Here is an 18,645-nt window from a genome sequence, read left to right on the forward strand (position 1 = left end):
AACTGGTAAAACACCCAGCATCTTAAAAAAGGGGGGGTGGAGGGAAGGTAAGGGGGGACAGTGAGAAAATTAAGTAACTCAAATTCTACTTTACTAAACTAAGCTATATGTATGTCTTGATCTCCAGCTTATAGTTATGGCCAGAGCTTTTTTTTTTTTAACTTAAAACTTGGAAAACAGTTTAAAGAACAGAAAATTTTCTTAAACTCTTTACTCAGACTCACCAACTTTTAACATTTTGCTACCTTTATTTATTTTCCCACCCACACGCACATTACGTGTTTTTCTGAACTATTTGAGAATAGGTTCACAGATGCTTTTTCCTCTTAATACTTTAATGTGACTTTTTAAGAAAAAGGACATTCTTACATAAACAGAAGAATTATTAAGCTCTGGAAAATTTAATATTGGTAAAGTACTTTTGCCAGTCCATATTCCAGTTCTGTCAATTACCCTAATAATTTCCTTTATAGTGTTTCTCCCCATCCAGTACAGAATCGAACACAGGATTACAGATTACATCTGGCTGGCTGTCTCTTTCAGATTCATTTTTTTGGGAACAGTTCCAAAGCCTTTCTTTCATGACATTTATCATTTTTGAAGAGGCTGGTTATTTTACAAAATGCTCTGTAATTTGGGTTTGTCTGATGTTCCTCACGGTTACATACATTCCTTACTAGACTACTACCTAAGTAATGACGTGTTGTTCTAAGGGCACCACAGTCAAAGGGCATGGTATCCCTAACATCTTTACTGGCGGTACTAACTTCAATCACCTGGTCAAGGTGTTGTCCAGGTTTTCTACTATATGGTTATCTGTCCCTCTTAGAGCCAGTAAGCAATTTGTAAGGAGACACTTGGAGACTATAAAAAGTACTGAGCGTTAACATACTTTCTAGTTTAGTATCCACTATTGGATTCTTGCTTAAACCAAATTTTAATGTTTATGAGCCAACTTGAAAATCTTTTACTTTTAATAGGCAATTTAAGCCCACCTATATTTAATATGACTGGCTTTATTTCATCTCAGATACTACTGTATATTTTAATTACTCTATTAAGTAATATTTACCATTCTTTTTTCTACATGGGGTGTTTTCTTTGCTTATTTTTCACATTTTCTTTTGGTATTTAGAAAGGCTAGTAATCTTGTTCTAGTGCATTTATATGTATTTTATAAGTGCCCTTTACCCATCCCCCTGCTTTCCTTATTCAAGCTTTTAGCATCTGGATTTTAAATATCCTTGGTCTCTCACCTATTTAACAGTCTATAATCTCATTCTACTTTCCCTTCTCACCCTCTTCTCCTTTTTTAAGAGTGGGATTTCTTGTACTCTGTCTAACATATAACATTTCATACTTCTACCCATGTCCCCATCCTTGTTGTTTTATATAGTCCTTAATTTTACAGTTAAATATATTGAATGGCTCACAGTCCTTTTGCTGAAGCTTCCCCAGTGATCTCTTGGTTGGATGGAGCTCATCTTCTAATAAACTTAAGAAGGGCTTATGGATACAATACTCAATGAATTCTTTAATATTTAAAAACTGACTTTCTATTGCCATAGTAATTAAAGAAAAATTTGGCTGGATATCAAATCCTTGGCCTGTACTTTGTTTTCTTGAGTTTCTTTAAACTGCTATTCTCTTGCCATGATTTGCATGTTGCTCTTCAAAAAAAAAAAAAAGGTATGATGCCAGCCCAATTTATCCTTCAAGTTTAACAGCTTACAAAAATATGTCTCAGAGTTGATCATTCCAGGTCCATATTTCCAGGTACACTGTTGAGTCCTTCAAAAGATAGATTTAAATTTCCCCTATTTCCAGAAAGTTTTCCTGGATTATAGTTTACAAGTTTTGTTCTACTGTGTTTTTATTCCTCACAGACTCCAATTTTGTTGGACTTCCTTTGCTAGTCTTCCCTTTCAATCACTTTCTCTGAGATTCTAATTTTTACTTCTTTATCTCATTTTCACTCTATGTTCTCCCTTAGATTTTCATTTCATTCTATTTTCTCGTGAGCATTTTATAATTTACTATTCATTTCTAACGAAGTTGGCCCTTTTCTTCAATTTCTGTCCCAAGTTTGATCAGCTTGCATTGTATTTTCTTATTTTTTAAAAAAATCCATTTCTCTCCTTAAATTCATGGATACGAAGTTTTGTTTTGTTTTGTTTTGTTTTTTGAGAACACTTAATTTAGTCTAGAGTACTGTGTTACAGTATCTTACTTTGTGGTTATTTTTCTGAGGTTTTCTTTTTTGTGGTTGTAGGTATATAGATTTTCACCAGCTGAAATGATTTAATACATATTTTCTTGTTTTCTTCCAATAGTAGTGCCCTGGAAGTTTGACTTTTCCCCCTAGTGGATAGCATTCTTTAGTTCATGAGTATTTTCTGTCAACTTAGTGAAGTGTAGTTTCTTGAATGGGTAATGGGAAAAAAAAGACTTTGGTGACTTCCTTCATTTTGCAGGACACTTTACTTTTCTCTTCTCATTTTCTCCTCACTGCTGTGACTCGGAGACATCATCTTTCTTTATCTCCTTTTCCAGAAGCAAAAGTCCTCCAACGTTGCCACTTCTAATTCTGCTCACTCTAAAACTCCTTCCCTGTAGCTGCTGCTATAAACTGCCAAGTCCCAGTCTGTGTTCACTGTTTTGGCACATTCTCTTTTTGAGGATGATTTTGTCTTCATTTTGCTTAAGTCTTTCAATCCCCTCTCCTCTACTTCATAGTCTCTAAAGTGTCCCACTCCATACTCTTCACATATACAGACTAGCAGTAGCAGTGGAAGCTCTGTTGGAACTTGATTATTTTGCTACTTTTGGGTAATTCAAAGTTTATGGTATTCTGTCTCTCAGCAATGCAGAAGCTACGGGTTAGTTGCGTTTAATTTCTGTTCCTTTTAGTCTATGGTTCTGGGAGAATATGTGGAGATACACAGATTCAGGTAGTCATCATTACCCTTTAGACTCAGAAGTCAGTTAAAGCTATACAAATAATTTTCTTTAGCTTTCTATTCATTTTTCAAAAAGTTACCACAATAACTATAAATAAAATTAGTCAGTTACAAAAGTTAGCTTCAATTCATCCATTCATTCAACAAATAAATTATGTAAATGATGGGCTAATGTGGTTATATACATTTATCTCCACTTAATGTGATGTACAAGATAATTAAAAGTCATGCCAAACCATATTTTACATATTAAAAAATGTTATGTATTACATAAATGGAACAAATTATTATAAACATTGTGCTATTATTATTAATACACACACACAAAAACTGTACTGCTTACCATGAGCTGTCCTCTTGAATATGTTACATTATTCTTTTATCATATTTCCAAACTAATTTTGAGTTGACTGTGATTGTTTTTCATCATTCCAGAGTGAAGATAATAGTTTTATTTTCTAGAGCTTATACCTCATTTATTATACAAAATGTCACTTTGCACAGTTTTTGAGACTCTGTAATTTTCAGAGTTCAAAAGAGAACATAGAGGACTTAACATCCTTAGTTCTCTGAATAAAAAACTACGGAAAATCTAGGTACAGTCCAATCAAAAGACAGAAACAAGGAATGGTATTGTCTATAAATTCTATCTCGCTCTCTTTTTGTTTTTTTTTTACTCAACCTATATATAAAAATTTTCTCCATCATTCAATGTCAGTTTTATTTTGAATAAAGAAATGTATGCTAAAATATGACACTTTATTTTTCAGACTAAACCATAAAAGATAAATTAGAACCATCACAGATAACTATTTCTAGTGGATTTGATGTTTTAGCCATTCTGTGCTATTGATATATAGTAACATGTCTTCCTTACAGATATATTCAGTTGTCTTTCCCAGAATATATACTTTAAGTTTTGTTTTTAACTAGGAAAAGGACTCTACTTTTACCTAAACCATCTACTTTTAATTGCTATTTTTGAAATAACTAAAGATCCATATATAATTGTAAGAAATACAGAGCCCTTGTGTACTTTGCCAATTGGTAACATTTTACAAAACTATGGTATAATATGACAACAAGGACACTGACATTGATAAAAAACCAAGACATTTACCTAAACAAAACAAAACAAAGCTTTAGAACTAATAATTGGTTTAGATGGTAACAGGTTATAACATAAACAAATAAAAATCAATTGTATTTCAAATCATTCCAATTTTCTCAGTTTCAGTGTACTCATTTATCTGTACATATGCATGTAATAAGTTCTATACAATTTTATTACCTGCAAAGGCTCATGTATCCACCACCACAGTCAACAGACTGAACAGTTTCTACACCACAAGGATCCCTCATGTTGTTCTTTTATAGTAACCACTTATCCGTCCTTCCCTACCCTCACCAAATCTATAAGCTCTGGCAATGATTAATCTGTTCCCCAGTTCTAAAATTTTGTTGTTATCAAAAATGTTAATATAAATGGAGTCATATGTAACCTTTTGAGGCTGTTTTTTGTCACTCAGCACAACTCCCTGCAATTTCATTCTGGTTTCTTTGTGTATCAGTAGTTTGTTCCTTTTTATTGCATTCTATGGTTTGTATGTACTACAGTTTGTTAAACCATTCACTTGCTGAGGGACATCTAAGCTGATTCCAGTTTGCAGATATTAAAAATAAAGACACCGTGAACATTTGTATACAGGTATAAGTTTTCATTTCTCTGGGATAAATAACCAAGAGTACAACTGCTGGAGGTAATGGAAATTTTTTGTTTTGTTTTACAAGAAACTGCCTCTAACTTTTCACATTCCCACTAAAACATGTGAGTGATCCAGTTTCTTCACATTGTTGCCAGCTTTTTGCACTGCCATTATTTTTTATTTTAGCCATTCTGTTGGTAGAGTGTTATCTTCATTATTGGTTTGAAATTTGCATTTCCCTAGTGATGCTGAACATCTTTTCCTGTATTTATTTAACATCTGCATGTCATCTTCAATGAAATGTTGTGTATGTCTTTTGTCAATTGTCTAAATGGACTGTTTAGATGTTTTGAGACATCTTTGTTACATAGTCCAGATAGTAGTCCTTTGTCAGATTTGTGGTTTCCTAGGTATGTTTACCCAGTCTGTAGCTTTTCTTTTTATCTTCTTCATATGGGCTTTCAAAGAGCAACTGTTTTTTAAATTTTGATGAGATACAACTTATCAATTTGTCCCTTTGTAGATTGTACTTTTTGGTATCAAATCTAAGAACTCAGTGTTCAACCCTAGATCTAGAGGATTCCTTCCTATGTTTTCTTTCTAAAAGTTCAAAACTTTATTTTATGTTTAATGTTTTGAGATACATTTTGAGTTAATTTTTTTACAAGCTATGAGGTTTAAATAGAGGTTCATTTTTGTGTAAATGATGTCCAATTGTTTTAACATCATTTGTTGAAAAGACTATCCTTCCTCCGTTGAATTGCACTGTGCCTTTCTAAAAAGTTACCTGGGCATATTTGTGTAGATCTATTTCTGAATTTTCCATTCTGTTCCATTGAGCTATTTGTCTATTCCTCCAATACCATACAGCCTTGATTACCTTCGCTAAAAGTCTCGAAATCAAGTAGACTCATTTCTTCTACTTTATTCTTCTTTTTCCAAAATTATTTTAGCTATTCAATTTTTTATGAGTTTTGAAAATCTTGTCATATAATTTGAGGTAGAACTCACATCTTTACAATGTGAATCTTCCAGTCCATGAGCAGTTTGTCTCTCCATTTATTTAAATATTTTTTCAGAATTTATAGTTTCCAGCATATAGATCTAATCCATATTTAGTTAGATTTACACCTAAGGGTTTTTTTTCCTGCAACTATAAACTGTACTGTACTTTAAATTTCACTTTCTATGTTTTTTGCTAGTATTTTGAAATACATTTGATTTTTATTTGTTTATGTTATAACCTGTACCCATCTAAACTCATTTATTAGTTCTAAAGCTTTGTTTTGTTTTGTTTAGGTAAATGTCTTGTTTTTTTCTATACAAAAAGTCATATAATCTAAAAAAGTTGGCTGGGGAACAATTTCATTTCTTCCTTTTAACTGGTATGCCTTTCCCCCACCTTCTTGCCTTATTGTATTGGCTGCGACTTCTAATACTGTGCTGAGTAAGAGTGGGAGCAGACATCCTTGCCTAGATAACTCTGATGTTCCAGGGGGAAAACATTCAGTCTTTCGCCATGAAGTATGATGTTAGCTGTAGGTTTCTGAATATGTTACCAGGTTGAGAAAATTACCCTCTTACTTTCAGAGAGTTTTTATCATGAGCAGATACTGAACTTTGTCAAGTGCTTTTTCTGAGTCAACTGATGTGATCACGTGAATTTTCTTCTTTTCTCTGTTACTATGGTAGATTACACTCATTGATCTTTTTGTTTTTGTCTTCTTTCTCCTGTTTCATTCATTGATTAAAAAAATTTTTTCCTCTTTCTAATATTCATTTTTTTTTAAAATATTGACCATACTTGAATACCTGGAATGAACTCTACTTGGTCATGGTATAGAATTTTATTTTTTTTTTTTTTGGTGGGGGTGGTAATTAGGTTTATTTCTTTCTTTTTATAGTGGAGATACTAGGGATTGAACCCAGGACCTTGTGCATGCTAAGCATGAGCTCTACCACTTGAGCTATGCCCTCCCCCTTAAAATTCTTTTACATATTGCTTAATTTTACTTGCTAATATTTTGATAAGGATTTTCCTATCTACATGCTTTAAGGATACTTGCTTGGTTATAGTTTTTTGTTTAACTGTCTTTGGCTAAGTATCAAGATAAGCCTAGTTTCATAAAATACACTTGGAAGGGTTCCCTCCTTTCTATATTTTGGAAAAAGTTGTGTAGAATTGGGGTTGATTGTTCTAAAATGTTTAGTACAAGTCTCCAGTGAAACCATCCCAACTTATACATTTTCTTTTTAAGAGATTTTAAATTATGAATATCTTAACAGTTAAAGGGCTATTCAAATTATCTAAACCATATTAGGTGAGTTATAGTTTACGCTTTTCAAGGCATTGGTTCATTTCATCTAAGTTATTAAACTTATGTGTGCAGAGTTGTTCACTGTAGTCCCCTATCCTTTTGATATCTACAAGGTTTGCAGTGGTAATAATTTCATTCTTAATACTAGAAAATTCTGTCACCTTTTTTTTTCCTTTTGTCAGTCTTGCTACAGGTTTGTCAATTGGGTTGATTTTTTCAAATAATTAGCTCTTACTGATTTTCTGTTTTCAATTTCACTGATTTCTGCTCTTTATTATGTCTGTCCTGCTGCCTTTGGGTTTCTTTTGCTCTTTTTCCAAGTTAGGTGGAAGCTTAAGATCATTAATTCAAAATATTTCCTCTTTTTTCTAATGAAAGAATTTTTACCAAAGGCTAGCATTTAATGTTGTAAACTTCCCTCTCAGTAGTATTGCTTCAGTTGTGTCTCTAAATTTGTGATATGTTATATTTTCATTTTCATTCATTTCAAAGTATTTTTTAAAAATTTCCCTTGAGACCTTCTCTTTGACTTACGGATTATTTAGAAGTGTGTTGTTTATTTTTCAAATGTTTGGTGATTTTCTAGTTATCTTTCTGTTACTGATTTCCAATTTGATTCCAGTGTAGCTGAAAAAGATATTCTCCGTGATTTTAATTATTTTAAATTTGTTGAGGGTAGTATGACCCAGGATATGGTCTATCCAAGTCCATGGGCAGTTGGAAAGAATCTGTACTCTGCTTTTGTTGAATGGACCATTTAATAAATGTTGATGGCATTGTTGAGTTCTATATCTTTGCTAATTTTCTGTCTAGAGATTCTACCTATCAATTATTGAGTGAAGCACACTGAAATCTCCAACTATAATTGTAGATTTGTCAATTTCTTCTTTCAATTTGGACAATTTTTGCTTCATATATTTTGCAGCTCTGTTATTTGGTACATTCACGTTTAAGATTGTTGTCTTCCTGATGAACCAACCCTTTTATCATTAGATAATACCCTTCTCTGTCTCTAGTAATCTTCTTTGCCTTAAAGTCTACTTTACGGGGGAGGAAAACAGTTCAGTGATAGAAAGTGAGCATACTCAGGATGCATGAAGTCCTGAGTTCAATCCCCAGTACCTCCATTAAAAAAAGGGAGGGAGGACCTTAAAAAAAAAAAAAAGCCTACTTTACCTGATATTAATATAGCCATTCCTCATTTCTCTTGATTAATATTTACATAATATATCATTTTCAGTCCTTTTACTTTGAAACTGCCTATACCAATATATTGAAGGAAATTTTCTGTACAAAGCATACTGTTGGGTCATTTTTTTTAAGCTAATATGTTGACTTCTGCCTTTTACTTACTATAATCAGAACACTTACATGGAACTAAGCCTGCTATTTAAATTTTTCTGTTTGTTTTCTTTTTTCTGTCTTCCTGTGAATAGCTTGAACATTAAAAAATTTTTATTTTGATTTATCTTTTTGAGTTTATCTCTTTTTCAGTGGTTGCACTAGATATTACATTACATACACAAAATTTATCAGTCTGTTTGGTCTCACCCTTTTACAAGCTGAAGTATAGAAACCTTACCTTGGGGGGGGGAGGGTAGGTAGAGTTCAGTGATAGAGCACATGCTTAGTGTGCATGAGGTCCTGGGTTCAACCCCCAGTACCTCCATTAAAACATAAATAAGACCTAATTACCGCCCTCCTCCAAAAAAAGGTAGGAAAAAAATTAAAAAAAAAAACTTACCTCTGTATCTGTTTACCTTCTCTCATTTATAAAATAATTGTCTTACACAGTTTCTCTACATATATTTAGAACCACATCAGACAGTTCTGGTTCAACTATCAAACATAATTTCAAAAACTCAGGAGGAGAAGGAAAGCCTACCGAATTGATTCAGATTTTTGCTTACCATGTTCTTTCTTCACTTCTAATGTTTCAAGATGCTTTCCTTTTATCATTTCCTTTCTGTTCAGAGAGGGCTTTTTAGCTATTTTTTTAAGGTAGGTCTGCTCGCGACAAATTCTCTTAGTGTTTTCTCATCCAAGAATGTCTTGATTTCCCCTTCATTCCTGAATAATATTTCTCCTGGGTATATGACACTAGTTGACAGCTGTTTTCTTTCAACACTTGAAAAATGTGCCACTTATGGCCTGCATAGTTCCTAATAACAAATCTGTCATGAAAAATCAGTGTTTTTCCCTTGTAAGAAAAAGTGCCTTTTTGCACTCATTACTTTCAAGATATTTTGTCTTTGGTTTTCAGAAGTTTAACTATAATTGAATTTGATGTAAAGTTCTTTCGGCTTATCTTATCAGTGGTTTGCTCAGCTTCTTGGACCTGCAAGTTCATGCATTTTTGGCAAATTTGGAAAGTCATCAGCCATTATTTGAGTATTTTTCTAGCCCTGCCTTCTAAGACTCCAATGACACAAATGTTAGACCTTTTGTTATAGTCTCATAGGTCCCCAGTCTATTTTCTCTCTGCTATTTAGATTGGACAACTTTTATTGTTCTATCTTCAAGTTCACTAATTCTTTACATTTATTTGTCTTTTCCATTCTGCTGTTGAGACTATCCATTGACTTAATTTTTGTTCTTGCATTTCTCAGTTCTAAATTCCCATTCCATTTTTCTTTATATCTGCTATTTCTTCCCCAAGACTTTGTATTTTCTCATTTGTTTCAAGTGGGTTTAAGATCTCTCACTGAAGTATTCCTATGATGCCTGCTTTAAAATATTTGTCAGATATTTCTAACATCTGTTATTTTGGTGTTTCTGTCTATCGATTCTCTTTCTTCATTCAAAATGAAATTTTCCTGATTCTTAACATAATGAATGATTTATTTACACTGAAACCTGGACATTTTGAATACTGTGATATTCTAGACCCTATTTAAATCTTCTGATTTAGCTGGCTTCTTGACACTGCTCGATGTGAGGAAAGGCCCCTGCCTCATTACTGCCAAGTGGGAGCAGAAGTCCAGGTTTTTCACCCGGCCTCTTTTGATACTCGAGGTGAGCAGGCGCTCCTCATTACTGCTGGGCAAAGGTAGGGACTCTGGCTGCTCAGGAGGCCTCCTAGGCAGTGAGAGGCAGGAGTATCTCATTACTGTCCTCCCTGTGGCCTCCAGTGACACCACAGGTGGGAGAGGGATAGCCTCCTTACTCTGGGAGGTGGTTGAAAGTCCTGATTCTCACCCAGGCTTCTTCTAACATTATTCCAGTGGGGAAGGAAAGGAAAATCTCCTTACTGTCAGATAGGAGTGTAAGGCCAGTCTCCCCACATGGTCTTTAATGACAGTGAACCAGGGGAAAGGGAGAATGGCAGTGGGGGGGTTCAGTACTGCCCAGCAGGGAAGAGACTTTTGGCTCCCTACTCAGTATTCTCTGAAACCACCATAGCAGGGAGTTGGAAAGCCTTGTTATACCTTCATGAGGTTGGAAGTCTAGGCTCCCTCCTCAGCCATGGGTGGCATGGATTAGGGTCGGGGCCATAGTGTTTCTGCATTGTTTGGTAAAGCACAAAGTGGTTATTGGCCAAGAGTTCTGCCTCGCTAGGCTATCCCTTTCCTGGCCTTTTGGCTAGAGAGAGCAGGCTTTATTAGTCTGTGCCTGTTGCTATTTCCAGCCTGCCAGCTTCTTCAACTCCAAGTTTGGGATATATTAGGCAAAAAGAAAACCCAGGGAACTCACCCCATGTCATTCCTTGAGTCCTGAGGTCCCTAGTCTTTATGCCTTTTCTCCACCTTTCAGAGTCTTCTTATGTTTATTTTATATATAATGTTCAAGATTTCAGTTGTTTTAGCGGGAAGAATAGGGCAATGTACATCTACTCCATCATCCTGAAAGCAGAAGTCCCCACTTTTTAAACTGGTTCCTACTATGTTCAACCACACAAATTCCTGGAAAAATGAGGGTAGAGTCTGTGGAAGAGATTTTTCTTTATGTGATGCTTATATATTTGGAGAAATCTGGACTACTCCACCATCCAAATGAGTTATAAACCTAAGCCAGTCATATAAGAATCTCCAAATTACCCGTTAAATCAGGGTAGGACTTTTGATACACACTTGTGTATACTAAACACTTGAAACACTTATGATTTCATAAATACTTATGAATTAACAATTTTTCATTCAAAACTTTAAAACAATCATTAAATTGTATTTCTTAGGGAACAAAAGTCTTTTACATAATGTGATCTTTTCAAAGACACTATAGGGAACTATATAGGTAAATCCAATCTCAGACTTTTGAACATATTTTGTCATAATAAACAGATATTTAAATGTACTTACCCCAAAAGAAAATAAAACTACCCTGGTAGAAATGGCCTAGCGTAGTGACTGTCACAGACTAAGCAACTCAATAAATATGAGAAAAGATACCTTTAAAAATAGTATTTAAAATATACTGTAAAGTAAAAATGCTTTTCCCTAGTTAATGCCAAACATATGAGGCTATATAATTATTTTGTTTAGTTTATGAAATACGCTTTCATAATTAACCAGAAAAAATGTTTCTAATTTTTATATATCATTAGAATGTATTTAGGACTATCTTCTTATAATAATACATTCTCAAACATGCTTGGCAATAAGCAGATTCAAGGTTTCTTTGATTATGAAATTCAGAGAGATTGGTTCTATGTAGACAGCTCTAATTAGTGAAAATAAACAGTTCTAATTACTAATAAATCACTGAGAATTAAGTTTTTAAAAAGACTAATACAAGTAATTTTTCAGTTGATACTAATTTTTCAGGATTAATAACAAAATATGTAAAACAACTGGGAATTATAACATATATTTTAGTATTCTCACTCCCCCTCAACATCCCGAAGACATAAATGTTAAGGTAACAAAGCAGAGATTTCCTTAAATCACCATAATCTAATGCAGAGCTTCACAAAATAAGTTCCTCAAGAATCTTAGTGGCCCTTGAAATACTAACAGATGTCCCATAGAGAAAAAGAACACATTGGTTAAACAGAGTTAAACAAATTTCTCTACTATAGGAACACTCAAGGCATTTAAAATTATATATACACTGTGAACTTCCCAAAGAGAATTACAGTTACACAGTTTCTCAAATGTACTTAATCAGAAGTCTTCTCCCAAACATCTATTAAAAGCCACTGGAGACTAGTGTTGAACAGAACTCAATCTGAGAGACAGAACGGCAGAAGAATCCCTTTCACGACTTGGCCAGGTAAAATGAAGACCAAAAATTTAATACATATTCCAGTTGTAATAACTAAGAAATGATTCCATAAAGAAAATATTAGGATGAAAAGCTTTTTTAAAAAACTGTAGACAATTCTAGCACTTATTTAAAGAAGTCTATTAATCATGCTGTAAAATAACTATCAAAACTGATTACAGATAAAATAAAAAATTAACTAACTGCTAATTCCATTCTTATTTACTCTGAAATACTATTCTCAAGTTAATGTATTTAAACATAAAGATAACTCCAGAAACTGGACATTTCAGATTAAGTTTCGGGGGGAGGATATAGCTCAAGTGGTAGAGTGCAGTCTCAGCACGCACAATGTGCTGGGTTCAATCCCCAGTATCTCCTCTGAAAATAAATAAATAAATAAACCTAATTACCTCTTTCCCACCCCATCCCCCAAAAAACTTTCATTTTTAACAGAACTTCAAACTGAGTTACCTGAAGTTAAACACAATTGTTAACCTCACTGTACACACATAACTATCATATTGTGGCTCACTGGACAGAATATATAATAAACAGAACATATAACCATCACTGTTGTACATGTATGTAAGTATATGTGTGTATATATGTGTGCATGTATTCATGTACATTTTTGTGTGTATGTATATACAGCCAATAAAACAAACATACCAGAGTCCACTAATAAAAGTAAAAAAAAAATTTTAAGAGTTCAATTCAAATTAAGGCCAAATATTATCATCTGAATGAGATTTTATAATGCTTCTTTTAACTAGATTTTTACAATCCACATTTACACCAAATTCTTTTTAAAACACATACACTAACAAAATACACAATGGCAAGCAGTGATATAACACTAAATTTAGATGCTGTATGATGATTTTTACAGTTTAAGAAGTGTAGGTTATAGGTTTGAATTCAGAAAATAAAGGGAAATCACTTACCTCTAACTAAAGTTCTCTGAAGGTAGTATCCTCCTTAGAACCCCTATCTTGGGTAGTTTCTCCTGCTGTAATTTCCCTCATGAGATTCCAGAAAAGTCTAGGAAGTTTTAGGTTCCCTTCTGCAAGTCCTAGTAGCGCATGTGTGTTATAAAACTGCTCACAAACTGCTTCATAGTTGTATCTTCCAATTCTCATTGAATAATCACCACCACCACCACCACCACCACTGTCCATGTATCAATGTAAGATATTACCTTTGGAGAATTCCATTCAGAAATGTTATTTTTTTTACTTCTCCAAAAGTATCCTCCAAATCACTCCACTGCTGTCTCTATAATGTACTTAAAAGAGCGGTGACAATTCAGCAGGTGACTAAATAATGACGTAAAGATTCAGCTATGCAATTATGGTTGCTGACTACTCAGATTCCAACATAACACAAATAAAACTAGCTTCCTCAACATTCAATAAATATGTAAAAAAACTAAACTGAACATACTCATGAAATATCTTACAAAAAAATACTTTCATAAACACAGAAGAAAAATAGTGTACATCAGTTGGGATTACTAAATATTTCCTGAGTAAACTATGTTAAAGAAATGCCAATATTTAAAAATGAGTTAGAAGAAAAGCCACTGAAAGACAAGCGTTAATAATTTTTCAGTGTGTCACTGCTACCTTAAACTGCCAAAATAAAATAAAAGTAAAAGCAGAACAAAAATGAAAAATAAAACTAGCCATTCAAACCAAGGCCAATCTCATATACACAGAATGGCAGTTTATAAAGGGTACTATTAAGCATTTAACACAAATTTTCAGATCTATTCAGGAAGCTGACTGAAAATAGTGGAGCAAAGGAGATCTGATCTTCCACTACCCAGGAAAGATCTTTTACTTCGGGTTCCCACTGAGGGACTCCATAACTTCTTGCTGATTTTTTCTTGACAGTCATATAAAAAGTAGGAGAAAAAAACCAAAGGGCATCAATTGTCCTAGAGGCCAGAGTACTAAACCATACTTGTAGCACTATTTTAGAAGCTAAAGTATGGACTAGCCTTAAGAACACTGATTTTTTAGCTACAAGCCACCATCAGCTTGATTGCAGCATAAATAAGATCCAAAATAACACCATAATGCAATTCTACTTTTTAGATGCCTCAGTTAGCTTTGAAAGTTTCCCTGGCTCATAATAGGTTCAAATAGATGTCTCCGAATATTCCAATTTTAAATATCAACTACTTCCACGACTCTCCTTTTGTATAAGCAATTAAACACACATATATAAAGACAAAAATGCAATAATAAAATTATCAAAAAGTAGTTTAAAATAGGTAAGAGGAGGAATGAGAAAATCTTAATCTCTCAATTAGACACTCAGTATATATAAATAACTAAGCTAATTATATATAGTTCTGAGTCTTTAAATTATCTGTGCTTATATAATGCCTGGTGATTTTAAATTAAATTTTAGAATAGGGATGGGCATTTAAAAATTGTGGCCTCTGTCATAAAAACCAGAGGTACTTTTCCAATTTTAAGTGCATGGAACAAAATAATACCCCTCAAACAAAAAAGTACTTTCCAAAGCAAAAAAAAAAAGTCACAAAGGTAGCATTTATAAAATAGATTATTTAGAGGTTTAAAAAGAAAGATGAAGTGAAATAATAATCTAGTCTCCTTAAGAAAGAATAAAATACTGAGCCATGAGGCAGTACATTTGCATTCACTTTCTCTCTTATACATGCACTATCAGGACTCACTGAAGGGTCAAAGTCTTCTAGATCTTGCTACTTTAAATGCAGGAATGACAACCCAAGAAGGTGTATCTAGGATGATACTTACCTTAGGACAGATTATACCACTGTGCTATTATGTATTCTGTGCATGGATACATAAGCAGTCAGCTGAAAGGTACACACCACACTAGCAAATGCTTGGCTGGACCCATAAGGTCGGATGACCAATGGAATATCAAGGTATGTGTCGATTCTCCAGCCCTCATAACCACATTCCAGACATCTCACGTAGTCCTTCAGCTTGCCTTGATACAGTTCATTTATAAGATCAGCCTAAAAATAAAAACATTTACATTTTTAATGGGGTTCCTTAAAAATAATTTACCAATATTTCACGCCTTTAGAATGAGTTTCAGAAGGATACTGATTCTCACTGTTGAAGTTTTAGAAAGTTTTAATTTATGATTTATCTAAAATTCTACAGAAAAAAACCAAGGCTTAACAAAAACCAATAAATTAAGAATGTATAAAAATTAACTATTTCAATTCTCATGTCACTAAAAATCTCACTATTAAAATGTTTTGTTGAAATCAGTTATCAATTTTTTTTTTTACTAATACACCTCATACTGTTTTTTCATTAGGATGAGAATACATCATTTTAGGCATGTTGATAATCACATAGCTAAATAACTTGCTATTTTTATAGTTTCACATATACTTATCACCACTTTCATAATAATATACTCTGATTTCTAAAATCATATCTTCTATCTCAAGGTGCAAATGAAACTTTTTAACTCTGTTATACACATAAAACAATTTTAAGGAAAAATATACTTTAATTTTTTTTAATGTACAGAAATTGAAAAAATAATCTTAAACGCCACCTCCCTCAAAATATCCTCACCTAAAAGAATGCATCTCTCATCTACTTCTCAAACTTAGCCAACTGGGGGGCTCTTCTGCCCAAAGGAGGCAGGTAACTTCCCTAAGTAAGAATCTTCCATGTGAATGTCTTGCCTCAAGATTCTTGTACCAAAACTTGGAAACTCAGAAGGAATGCCCCAGCTGATCTTAACAGAAGTGTTGACCCACAGAAGGATGTAATGAGGAGGAAGGACACCTTCACACCTATGAAGAAGAAACAGTCCCTAATACCATCTACATAAAGAAACTAAAATACAATCCCATAGATTATGCAAAGAAACTAGATCACTAAATGAACTTAATTTTTTTTCAATATTTAAGGGAAGATGAGAGGAAAAGCATATTACAATTTACCTTTTTCATAAATTTACATATCTTCAAATATCTAGGACTTATAAATCTTCAAATTAGGATCCACCATCACTGTCTACACTAATACTGTATACTTAATGAAACCTTCTTTATTCACTTGCCCAATTATATCTGATTATGTCTTCTGTGTCTGGGAGGGCCTGTCTAAGTCATTCAATCCAATATTTTTCAAAACATTTTTAATAGCAACTCACAGGAAGGAAACAACTTACACATTTTACCCAGTACATATAACTGTAACCAAAGTTGCATAAAACAAAACTTACCCTTAATTATGTAATGCTCTCTTATATTTTTCTATTTTATTCCATTTTTTTTAAGTGCTGGTGTAGATTCACTAAACTGATTTCATAACCCATTAACAGACCACAATCTCATTTGAAAAACTTTAGTCCAAGCCATCATAATAGTTCCAATCAGACAGTAGATCTTCCAGGATACCTTCCAGATTCTTCCCTGTTTTTATCCCTAATGACCTTCTATCACTACACGTAGCATAAATTCTCCTCTGTACCGAGTCTTGAGTCCCATCCAGTTCAGTCTTATCCCTCATCCTAGTGACATATCTAATGTTCTCCCCACTTCTAACTTGTTCCTCCTTCCAATGGATGAGAATAGGGTCAGATTAACAAGATTCTAAAAGTCAAAAGCATATGACCTCAGTGGTTAAAAAGAAGGTAATACTAGATGAATATACTTTATAATGTATATTTTATACTTTATAATGTGCTAGATAAGACATCTAATCTATTTAGTAAATATCTGAAAATACTGTTCAAAAATCATCCCCAAAACCATACACACACACATATATGAATTACACAGTTTTCAGCTAAAAAGAGACCATCTAGAGCCCAACTTCCTTATTTTAAAGATGAGAAAACTGAGGTCTAGGGTGGTTTAATGAGGATGTTTATGACTCAGTTAATGGCCAAGTGAGAAATTGAGTACTGTAAGTTCCCAGATTCAGTACTTTAACAACTGGACTAATGCCCAAGTTTTATAACATTCCAAGAGAATAAAGTCACTTTAAGGTAATGAATAATTTATTAGAAAACACTCCCCTCAACTTGAGATAAATTACCTGTTCTGTTTGTTTCCATTTCTGTTCCAAAGCATCAAACATGACTCTGCAGAGTTCTTGTACATCATGCTGTTGCCATGCTATTTTAAGATAAAATTTCATTTTAAAAAGCCATAAATTTAGTGTAAGAAAACACTAATTTGTTGTTTAAAAGCAAATTGTCACAAACAGGGAAAAGCCTACACAAAATAATGTTAAACTTAAAAAGAACATAAAATATACACTACAGTCATGAAAAGGCAATTACAAGGGGAAAAAACCAACAGAGCCTAGCATTTTATAAATAGCATATGCTTTATGGTGCTACAGTATTTGCTGTTTTTGTTATTTTTCACTGTAGAGTTAAGAAATGTGTTAACCAAAACCTAAGACAACACACTTTTAAAATTTGAGTTTAAGTACATAGAGCATAATCAAACTTACTTTATAAGAAAATTTTAATTGATCAAAAATTTAAGCCTTAGAGCTTTTAAAAAATAAGTTATTTTTAAATGCCAGCAAAAAACAATAAAAAGGTTTAAGCTAAAGTTAATTAAGATGTTAATAAGCATTATTTGTTTATAGTATGGTCTCCCAGAATTTTTTTGACTATTAGAAATACTTATCATTATAAGATAATTAGTACCCTCACTACTATCCCATCCAAAGCTCCTTGTAACATCTGTGGTTTCAATTGCTCTCTTTTTGCTCGTTTGTAACAAAACAAAAAGCCTTTGAAGCTGATATGGGATACTTGTCACTGGATCTTCTTCAGATTCTTCAAATTCCCACCTATTGAAATGAAATGTTTGAAAGTTATTTATAAAATATCTTTATTCTTTAAAGCATAATTAATATTACCATCATAACAAATGTGAGATCTCAACTCGGGGGCTTTACAGAGTTTGGATATTAACTGAAGCTATTAATATCTAATGAAACATTAGTCCTTCTCTAATTCATAAATTCAGAAAAAATTTAGACTTTCACAAGAGAAGGCATAAGAAGGCAACATGAATAAAAGGCAAAGGTAGTTTAAATGTAACTGTTGAACTTGAATCTGGTCAGGATTCTTGTCCTAATTATTAACTCACAAAAAATACAGAGAACAGAATATTAAATGACACTATGGCATTCAACCATCAAAACCCAAACTGTGGAAAACTACATGACAAATGCCATTAGTTTCCAATATATGTATTTTCAAGGAATAAACTGCAAGGAGGGAAAAAAGATGTAAGGGGATTAAAATAGATTAAATAGGTTAAGAGTCTTATTAATCAATTTCAATGCACAGATCTTGTTTGGATCCCAATTTGAACAGACTGTTTTAAAAAAAATTACGAGGCACTCAGGAAAATCTTAGCACCAACCTGAGATATAATTTACAGATGATATGATGGGTGCG

General features: G+C 33.1%; 1 protein-coding gene across 2 annotated transcripts in view; it reads right to left on the reverse strand.

Moving 5' to 3' along the window:
* USP47 (ubiquitin specific peptidase 47) overlaps window positions 1-18,645 on the reverse strand; it is a 112,492-nt gene that overhangs the window by 31,601 nt on the left and 62,246 nt on the right. For both annotated transcript variants that reach the window (XM_031460019.2, XM_031460020.2), the window contains 3 exons: window positions 17,884-18,029; window positions 17,259-17,338; window positions 15,056-15,205 (listed from right to left, as the gene is read on the reverse strand). In XM_031460019.2, the coding sequence (XP_031315879.2) occupies window positions 15,056-15,205; window positions 17,259-17,338; window positions 17,884-18,029 (376 nt within the window). The remainder of the gene's footprint in view (window positions 1-15,055; window positions 15,206-17,258; window positions 17,339-17,883; window positions 18,030-18,645) is intronic.

Source organism: Camelus dromedarius, chromosome 12 (assembly GCF_036321535.1).
Source record: "Camelus dromedarius isolate mCamDro1 chromosome 12, mCamDro1.pat, whole genome shotgun sequence".
NCBI lineage: Eukaryota > Metazoa > Chordata > Mammalia > Artiodactyla > Camelidae > Camelus > Camelus dromedarius.